Genomic DNA, 10,427 nt, shown 5'->3' with positions numbered 1-10,427 from the left:
CCTGAGAGCTGTGGCAGGGGGAAGGTTCTGTGCACACAGAAGTTCTTGCTGGAGCTGGGTAGAATTCATTATTTTCTTAATTTCTGTGTGCTTGTGAAGGGAGAGAAGGAAAAAAAGTGAAAAGGAGTCGGTTTGATTAGGTACTGATTTTGTCACCCTTGATTATTAATTTATTTCTAAATTGGGGAACATAAGTTCATCTTTTTACAGCATCTCTCTAGCACAGCTTTTATTTAGGTAGGCACAGTTGCCATCTTAGGATTGAAGCGGTTATGACTTTATTACTAATGGATTATGTCACCACAGTATCGTTCAGGTCAGCAAGGCTGTGAGTGTGCAGACAGGTGCTTTTCATGTTGAACATCCAGAATTGCATTGTGCTATTTGTATGCAGGTCGACTGGGGAGAATTCCTGTCGTTGTTAAGATACAGAGTGCATTTAACACAGATCCATTTGGTGGATTCATCACAAATAACAGGAACCAATTTATGCTTTATCCAAAGCTGACACACACCATTGCAGTGCAGAGAGTGCGTTTGTTGACTGCAGACTTGGAACTGTAGCAAAATGGAGAAATCCAGAAGCAGGTAAGCAATAATAAGATGCAACCCTGTAATTTTTTTTTAATTATGGCATCTTAGGCATTCTGTGAGACAGAAGAAAGTTGAGTTGTTCTCATATGAGGGTTATTGGTCTCTATGGAACATTATTAACCAGAAAGTGTTTCTCTTAAAAACAAACCAAAAACCAGCAAATGAACACACCATCCCAACCCCCAAACTCATCATGAAACACAACTTTATGCAGGTTTACATTCTCATTCAAATATAAAAATGGTGTTCTTGAGCTTGAGGTATTAGACTGGAACGTAAGATACGTGGATATAGTTGTTGACCCAACTACAGATTTATTCTTTGGTGTTAGTTCTTTTATTCTTCCCATGCAAAGGAGAAATGATCCTTCTTCAACTCGTTTTGTGTGGTTATGTGCCGTAGATTCTCATGGACGTGGGCTGTCATCACTACATATGTGTAGCACATACAGTGTTTCAAATTTAGGAACAATCTGTCAAAAATGACATGTGTTGGAAAATCATGAAGTATTCACATGCCTTAGACTTTAATACAAAATTTTTACATGTTCTACTTGAGCTTGATTTTTTCCACTACTTTGTGTTACATTGTCATTGCATATGGTCAGACCAGCTTTACCTTTCGAGTAGAAAGTGCCTGAAATGTCTTCAGAAGTGCATCCAGGTGCCTTAACTGCACACCTTGACATGAACAGAATTCTTTTGTCTGCTGGATGGGGCCCATCTCTTTCAGGAAACATGCAAATATTGTTTTATAAGAGAACAGGAATTTCTCACACAAAATATAAGTCTAGTTTTCTTTCATTAGCTTTGTTTTAGTTCCTTTGAGATTGCTGGAACAAGCTAAAAATACTGTATTTCCTCCTATGAGATTTTTTTTTTTTGAGGGGATGGGGTTGGGTTTTGGTTTTGTTGGGTTATTTCCCACCCAAAATGTTTCGTTGTTAATACTGTGAGCAGTTATTCAGCTAAACTCCTGAAACTTACCAGTATGGCTTGTTCCAGTAACTTTGTGGAATCAACATTTTTTTCTGGCTGCAGCCATATTTTTCCTAGCTCATTTCTGGTGATTATTAGGGTGAGACTTCAGACTATCCTCTTCTGCTGCCTGTTATGGAGTTCAAGAATGTGTTTGTGGTTCTAATGTGCAAATTTTCAGGGTGGTGGCAGTATTTGTTTTGGGAAAGAAGCTTCAATACAACTGGTTCAGCAAGTTTTATCTGGTTAGATTTTTTTTTTTATCATTCTTGTTTTCAGAAAATTACTGAGACACAATACTTAGAATTCATAAAAACATACTTGTTATTTTTCAGATTAGAACTACATGTGAAAGTAAACTGTGTGATGGAAAAATATGCCTAATTTTGCTTTATAATGATGAATATGTAAAAACAAGGAGAGATTTTTAGTTTTTTTAAAGAAGAAACACATTTAGTTAAAATATGAACAAAACTAGGAAAGAGTTCCATGTAAAAGTTCTGTATATGTAAGTACATTTCCTGTTAAAATGGGAAATTCTCACTTCAGTTCCCTAGCCCTCAAGAGAATTTTTCAGCAATAGTCAGACTACCTTGATATGTTTGAGAATAAAAGGCAGAAAACCACATCCAGATCTTCTCTGTGCAGGCACACTGCATGACACCCAGGGGAGGGGAAGCACAAACGCATTTTAGTGCTTTTTCATTTCACCTTTAGAGGAGAAAGGAGTTGTCTGTGACATGGTTGCACTGAAATGTGTCTTCCTGCTTGTCTTGGGGACGCAACTTTAAAATTCCAGGTAGTGAAAAATGCCTGATAAAGAGACTGTAAATAGGTTTTAACATTTTGTAGCTGTCAGCTTCTATATGTGATTTGTGTACCTTTGTTACAGATTAATTTATTGAAATAATGCCACTTCATTACAGTTAATGTAGCTTTATTTATATTTAAAATAAAATAAAATAAAACAAAATATTTATTTTTTCCTTTTAAGTTCAAAATCTCTGAAGATGTATGAAATCCAACGACCACCTGGGCATCAGATGCCTGCAGCTGGGGAACCTGCTGCTCCCCAATATGCCAGACATCAATTTCAGGACAGAGGTCACAACAATCTCACTCAAGTTGGCTATACCTGGCATCAAAGAAGAAGGTTAAAAGAATCCCAAATCAGGTGATAAGTACAAAGCACAATTTTCACTGAATGGAATTAGGGGACTGGACCTAAGGAAGCCTGGTTTTAGTAGTACAAGTGCAGGTTAAGGCAAAGGTTTTTGTTCACAGGCATGACAGGCCGTTCTGAAGATGTCTTGTGGTAACTCGAGGGCATGCATTGGCACAGTCAGATTTTGTGCATTTATTATTTTCTAATGTAAAATTTAGAAATGGCTATTTGACAGTGTGCTTTGGTAGGGGACTGCCAGGTGTAATGGTTTAGTCTTGCCCTTCTCTTGTTTTTCTTCTTTTGTTTGCTGAAGGAATCTTGACAAAGGTGGGAAGGTAATTGTTTAGAGGTTAAAAGCCTGATATTTGTTGAACAAGTGGAGCTGATCTAGCAACTCAGACTTGCTGAAAGAGGGAGCCCTGTTCAAGGCTGTGTGCTTTAATTAATTACTTTGTGATGTCTTTGGTGCTTATTGGGGCCCTCTGTGAGCCAATTAACCCTTAAATCCATTTAGAAAAAAAGGTGAGGAAAGGATGATAGTATCACAGTCACAGATTAGTGAGTTGAACTGGTGCTATGAGAAGCTTGCTGGGAAGCAGAACTGCTGTGGGGGAGGTAGGAAGAAGGATCTGCTGGTGTCAGGGGTAAACATTAGATTGGCTAAAGTATTCTGGAAACAAGTGTGACTCAGCTGGTTGACTTCAGGGAAGTGGTGATATTATTGCTTCTAAATCCCAGAAAGGCTCCCCAGTTAGTTAGCAGCCTGCTCGTTAGCATCACTGGGGTAAGTGGGCTGCTTGGAAGACATTTCAGCTGCCAAGGTTTCCTAAGCAAGTATATCCTAATTCAAGTCATGCAATGATGCTATGGGCCTCTTTATGCTTGGTGAATTGTCCTGTTAAAGGTACTAATTTCAGGATGTACATGCTGTATATGTGCATTGATCTTTGTAAAACCAGGCCCTGAGTTTTAATACTGAAACTAGCATAAAAGTTCGATTTTATTTTATTTTTTTTATTGTCTGGGAATTGCAGAGGAAGGGCATAACGACAACTAACCTTTCCTTTCCTTACATTCCAGATATCTAGCAAGGAAATTCTTCTATCTGTGGGCAAAAAAGACATTTGGACAAGTTCTCCCTTCCAAAGCCAGGTAGATAAAGTTTCAGAACTCAGGAGTGGGGTTTTGTTGTTGGTGGTGGTTCATTTTTGTTTGGTTTGGTTTTGTTTTTAATATGGTTTAGTGCTGTACCATTGGGCTAAGAGAGTACTGTCTGACAAGAAAATGTTTGGGTACCTTTTGAGATCATTTGAAGGTTTCTTTGAATATACCCTTCTTGCTCCTGCTTTTTGTTTGTTTTTAATGATCATAGTTAAACTTTACTAACTCATTTCATAACAATTGCAGTTGTCTTGATGAAGTTGAACTGTACAGGCATATAAATGATGGGGTACAATTGTGATACTAGAGATGTCTTGAAATTCAGTTCATGTTACTGTTTGCACTGTTGTTCTTAATGTACATCTAGATATGCTTTGTATGTCTGACTTTGAAATACCTGTGGCAGCTGATTTGTTTCTGTTGTTGGTGTTTCGTCAGCTACTGAAAACCAACACTTCGATACTCTTTTCTTGTTCTGCTTTAATTTGCATGTTCATTCTTGTTTGACCACGCCCTTGGGAACTGAAGCAGTTCCCAGTGGAAAGACCTGCATTTGTTATGGTCAGAATAAGATCAGGCCCTTAGTTATCCAGTTTAATTGTCTTGTATCAAATATATCCTGACTGCGTCTGCCCTGGCTGGTAAACGGAGGTTGTCCTGTGAGCCTTACCCTTGTTGCTATCCCATATACTGAACTACTTTGGGTGTAAATTCAGGACAATAATTGTTTTACTTTTTTTGGGAGGATGAGTGGAAATACATTTTATAAAGCTCAGCAAGGAACATAAGCAATAATTGAGTTTTTTTAGATTTCAGAGTCCCTATTTCTCCTTAGCTTTTGTTTGCAATGTTCTGTTAATGTACCAAGTTTAAAAAAAAATAATGTATAGCTCATTTCTTTTTTCTTTTTCCTTTTTTTTTTCATTTCTGCTTGAGTGCTTGGAATGGCTTAGCAACTTGGCTTGGGGTAGGTAGCTATTAATTGCAACTTGTGAGAGGATTCATATGTGTTTGAGGAACCTCTAGGTATTCTGGGCCTAATCGTGGTGTTATTACAGACATGACCAATTTCATTAAGCTAGTGGGATAGTTATGGTCAAAGGTTGTCAGTCTGGGCTTGTATGCTTTTTGTTTGTTAGCTTTTATGTTTTCATGGATCCTTCTATTTTCCTTCTCTCCATCACAAAGAGATGAGAATTTTTTTGAAAGCATTTGTACTCCAGTTCATGACACTTTCCATTTCTTAGGCTGCTGCCCGGGGCATCTTGACCACATGGAAAAATGTTTGAGATAATATTTAAAAAAATATATAATTGCTCGGAATAGTAGATTATGACCATTATTTTTAGTCAGGTGATCAAAATCCTAATTCCCTCATGCATAACCTCCTATATTTGAATTTTCAGTTGTTGACAACTCAGTTGAAATGTAGCATCACTTCTTATCTGGTCAAGTGTGTGTTAATTAAATCTGGGTATAAAAGCAAAGACTATTCCACTGAGGTTAAAGAATTTGAAGGTCATATATGACTTGTGAATCCATTTTGTGCATGGCTTAGCAGCCATTGGAAGGAGAAGGTACATGAGCAGATGAACAGCTTTGTTTTTAGCATAGATGATGTGCAACTTCCTGAAGGAGTTCTTAAGCCTATTTAAGTGTTTTTTGGGAAGATTTTACATTTGGGATGATTTAAGATTAGTATGCTGTTTCTAAGAACACAACAGAAATATCAAAGCATTATAAAATCTGAAGTAGCTTGTGCATTTGTTTCTAGATATAAAAATATTTTGTGTTAAAATAACAAAGAAAAGAATTAGCAGGGAAAATGCATCTCTCGTTATCGACTGTGCTGGTTGGTTGAATGAAACAGAACTGAGGATAAAAGATGAGAGTTGTTCATAGGTCTAAGTCAAACTGGCACTCTGATATTTAGCAAGTCAGTTAACAACGTTTGTCTTGTCTTTTCCTTGACTTTATGTGGAGTGTTTACAGTCAGGAAGCTGATTGCTTCTAGTCATACTTTATAGAGTCCTGGAATAGAGTGTCACAGTAGAATAGTGTTTTTTAAATGCCATTAGATGCTTTTAGGCTAATCAGACATGACTGGAAAAGAGGTAGCATAATCTTCATGAAAACTGATTTGTGATCAACCTGGAAACCTGTATGAAGTTTCCCATGTCCAAATCTTTCAACTGTTTAGATGCTTTTATGACCAGAAGATTCTTCAAAAAACTTTTGGAGAGTGGAAGGAGTGGTGGACTGTTTGCAGAGAGAGGAAGCTCAGCCTCAGAGCAGACAGCCATTACAGGTTTGTAAAATGACTTCCTATTATTGTGTGTATATAGCAGTATGAGAAATTTTCCTTAGGTTCTGAAGGAGTTATTAATACCAGTAAGCAAGTAATATTAACAGTACTTCTAGGCCAAGAACAATGTTTCATTGCTTATTTTCATGTTTTTTTCTTCTCCTCTTTTATTTTGGTTGCTGTTGTTTTAGGATGAAGTAAAAAATTTCCTATCCAACATATATTTAGAGTGCAACTGAACTTGAAAGAATCCTCCTTCTAGGCACTGGTAGCTATTTCACTCAATGGCACTTTTTTGATTTTTTAGGCATTTACTCCATAATTTGATATTCAAGGCTTGGAGAGCCTATGTGTGCCAGCAGCAAGGGAAGAGGAACAAACATTATGTCGCAGAGTCTCATGGTAAGTGTAGAAGTGGTGGTAACTGCATTTATTTGGGGACTTGTTGAGATGGGAATTTCCAAGGGAAATTTTTTCACAGAATCTCTGTCCTTGTCCATGTTTGCACATTGGCCTCCTGCACCCTGTGGAAGTGTGAGGTTTTTAGGTACAGATGTTGGTTGTCTAAAGTGGCAGGGGGTTCGGTTTGATGCACTACTGTGTAGCTATATAGTTAGGTAGGGATGCCAGTGAATGAGCTTAAGGGCCTCTCCATCTGCTCTGGATTGTGTTGTTTGGGAGGTGGTTTGGTTGGGGGTTTTTTGTGTTGTTTTGTTGTTGTTTTTTTTTTAATAGAATGTGTTACTGGAATCCTCTGTCAACTGTGGCTATAGAAATTAGATACTAATTCCCTGTGGTATTGACTGCATGTATTTTCTCTGTATTCACTCTTCCTTCCATCTTGCAATTGAAAAGAAGCCCAAGTTTTGAAGTGCCTCTTGTCTTACGTAGATTGTTTGTTCTGCAGTGGATTTGTCCTGCTGATGAAGTTGCCTATACTGGTTGTAACTCCCTTTGGTTTCAGGGAGTATCTGTTTCCCTGAAGGGGAGAATGACCCTCTTCTAAAGAAGATACTGTGGTTTTGTTCTGTGCTGATTCGCAAAATAAGTTAACTGGTCTCTTTGCCTATGAATGTAACCTCGGAATATCGTATAGACTGGCAGGTTTGGAAACAAACTGTTAGGCTATCTAGATTTCATTTCTTACTGAGTGAGGCCAGAGTACTTACAGAAGCAGCTGTGTGTTACTTAGTTAAAAATATAAGTGACCTGTTTTAAGGTAGGTTAATACTTCACCAGATCACAAAGAAATCTTGTGTAGATGTGAAGTGGCATAAAATCAATGATGTTTTTTCTAATAACTTTGCTTCAACAGTGTCAGTTCTGACGAGCCAGACTGTTGGGAGGAGAAAGTGCAGTGCACTGCATAAAGTGGTGAACTGGAATTTGTGACACCACTTCTGTTTTTAGCTGTGTGACCAGCCTGCTAAATAAACTTGACTTTTTTCTGGTTGATTTCTCTGCTTGTAATAGAGAATAACTCTTGAAAAGCTACTGATGAACCTGATGAACTTTTTTTTTAAAAAAAAAAAAGAGCCAAAGGAAATCCTGTAGTTCTTATCCAATAAGGTTGTTACGCTGAATATCGTTATACAATTCTATAGCCTGTAAGCACTGAAGACAAAGCAGTGCCATTGTCTGATAATTCACGCTGCTCTGCACAAGTGGCATGACGCTGTCAGCGGTTCCCAGATACACCCTCAGCCAGGGAGGGTGTCACAGGACGGTCGCGGCTGTGGCTCTGGTGGCTGTTGTTTCAGGGTTTCCCACGAGGTGTCACTGCGGGTTGAGGGGACTGGAGGTCAGGGACAAGTGGTGTTATGGAGCAGTTAAAAAATGCCAGATTCTTGCATGAACTTGCTGTAATTTTTCTGTTGTGCACAGCAAAGAAGCAAAAATTGCTCAGAACCTGGCAGCGCTGGCTGGTTTATGTTGCTGTTCAAAGGACAAAACGTGGGATGCAGGCTGTGGCCCTGGCATTCAGGGAAAGAAGCTGTTTGCGGTAAGAATGGAGTGGAAACAGGCAGAGAGGCACTGAGCACAAGGCCATGGATTTTACCTGTGTTCTGTTATCTTTTCCTGCAGTGACTTTTTTCTGTTTGATTTTTTTTTTTCCTTTTTTTGGGGGGAGTGGAGGGGTGTGTTTCTGAACCCTTCTGGTATGCCCATAGACTATTTAAAAGATTGTTGCTCATACCTTTTTCCAGTGAGAGGAAGGTAATTTCTTGCACCAAACTACAGAACCTACATTTGAACACATCTGTAACATTGTTTTGGCAGCGTATCGTGGGCAGTGTGGAGAAGACGATGCCACCAGAGCTGCATGGGACACAAAATGAATGTTCTGGCTCTGCAGCATTGGGCCCAGAGCCTACAGTTTCGAGTAAGTCCCAGGAGCTCCAGCTACTACCATTTCTAATGTTTAAGTTGCATGTATTTGTAACTAATATTTTTTTTCAGATTAATAAGAAATAGGCCTTTTACAATCCAGCATTTCATATTCTTGAGAGGTGGTCAGCTTCTTCAGTAAATGGTTTGTTGTAACTGAAGTGAGAACAGCATGGTTTTCTTTCTTTCAGGGGAGCTCTGGCTTTTTGTCCATTTCGTTAAAAACAGGTGATGGTATTTAATTTGGCCTTTGCTGTAGGATGACAACACTGCCTGTTTGAGGCCAGTATTCTACTAAGGAGATAAACTTGTGACTTGGGTAATCTTATCATACCTCAAGATACGATTCTTTCTTATATGAAAATACTCTGTCTGAAAGAAAGCCTGATGTCCACTAAATATTATTTTGGCCTTTTAATGGAAAAAGTGCAAAAGTATCAAATAAAGAAAAAAGAAGTTTGATATCAACATTCTTTGTCTTTGACCTTTTCTATGCTGACATTCCTCTGGCATTTGTTTGTTTGTTGTTTCTCCCCTGCCCCTGGTGGGGAGGAGCCTCATTGCTCCTGGCTTTCACCTTTGGATCTTACATGGAATTTCCTTTTGCCTGTGTGTTCTTTCTCTTCTCTTTTTTGTTCTATTTCCCTAACCTTGTCCATTTTTTTTTCCCCTTACTGCCCTTCCTCCTCAATTGTTTTGTCAGGCTTGGTTGCAGTGGCGAGAGCTGTATTTATACAGCCAGAATGACAAACAGAAGGAGTCTAGGGCAGTAACTCACCATCAGCACTGGGAATTGAAGAGATGCATGGAAGCATGGCTGGGATATGTAAACCTCCACAGTGCAAAGAAACATCAGAATGGTGAGTTAGGACAGAATAGGGCTCAGCTCGTTGGCTTAGGGCACAGGTTTTTGGTTTTTTGGGTTTGGTTGTTGGGTTTTTTTTCCATTCTAGGAGATGCTGCAATGTTTCTGCTTGGTCAACAGATGATGAGATGCAACTTTGACTGTGCACTGTCACAGGCCTGGCTAGCTAAGGTTATATATGGAACTGTCAGGAAGATCACCTGCTTTCTGTGTGATTTAAAAGAAAATGCTTTATGGTTCCCTTAACAAAAACTTGCATGTTGCAAATTATATTTTGGGGCTACTGTCAGTCAATCTATGTGTGGATTTTCTTGATAATCAGAAAATCACAACTCATACAGAGATAGTAAAGTTTATTACACTAGTTCTTTTGTTTCTTCCCTTGAAGTCACTGGAATGAGTTCAGACATTTGTGTGAATGCCTGTTGATTGCTGGTAGCAGAAAAGAATCCAGCTTGGATATCTGGGAACTGATAATAGGAGTATGCTGAAATGTAAGTGACCTTGTGTATGTTGAAGAAGTGATGTGGTGCCTTAACTTCCCCTTCTTAAATCATTACAGGATGTTACTGCTTTAAAACTGCCTTTGTGATCAATGGGAAGAATTTAATCCATAGCTGAGTGTTACTGTGAATTCTTACCACCATTTTTCAGTCTTCTGTCACTTCACAACCAGTGGCTTAAACATCATGGCCTCATCTGATATACATGAGCCCAGGATGGAACAAATCATGAGTAATTTCTGTGTTTGTTTTCTAGAGCTGGCCCAAGAACATCACCAAAGCAGGATAGTCCGGCGGTGTTTCTCTGATTGGCGGCTGTCATGGGAGTGTAGGAGAAGAATTCATGCTCATCAAAAAGACACTGAAAAACTAGCAGCAAGGATTGCCTTATGGAGGGTCTTTGCACACTGGAAGCATTGTATCCAATCTGTATTTAGTCCCTAGCAGGGACAGGTTAAAAGCATTCCTG

At 38.8% G+C, this 10,427-nt stretch overlaps 1 protein-coding gene across 1 annotated transcript in view; it reads left to right on the top strand.

Moving 5' to 3' along the window:
• The first annotated feature begins 568 nt into the window (after nt 1-568).
• Nucleotides 569-10,427, top strand: part of SFI1 (SFI1 centrin binding protein) — a 26,964-nt gene continuing 17,105 nt past the window's right edge. Inside the window, exons 1-9 of the mRNA XM_010169522.1 lie at nt 569-588; nt 2,566-2,745; nt 3,817-3,888; nt 6,098-6,205; nt 6,510-6,604; nt 8,087-8,204; nt 8,483-8,585; nt 9,294-9,450; nt 10,215-10,376. Of these exons, the coding sequence (XP_010167824.1) occupies nt 569-588; nt 2,566-2,745; nt 3,817-3,888; nt 6,098-6,205; nt 6,510-6,604; nt 8,087-8,204; nt 8,483-8,585; nt 9,294-9,450; nt 10,215-10,376 (1,015 nt within the window). The remainder of the gene's footprint in view (nt 589-2,565; nt 2,746-3,816; nt 3,889-6,097; nt 6,206-6,509; nt 6,605-8,086; nt 8,205-8,482; nt 8,586-9,293; nt 9,451-10,214; nt 10,377-10,427) is intronic.

This window comes from Antrostomus carolinensis, unplaced genomic scaffold (assembly GCF_000700745.2).
Source record: "Antrostomus carolinensis isolate BGI_N321 unplaced genomic scaffold, ASM70074v2 scaffold24856, whole genome shotgun sequence".
NCBI lineage: Eukaryota > Metazoa > Chordata > Aves > Caprimulgiformes > Caprimulgidae > Antrostomus > Antrostomus carolinensis.
The sequence above is the reverse complement of the archived record's forward strand: the minus strand, read 5'-3'. Positions and strand labels throughout refer to the sequence as shown.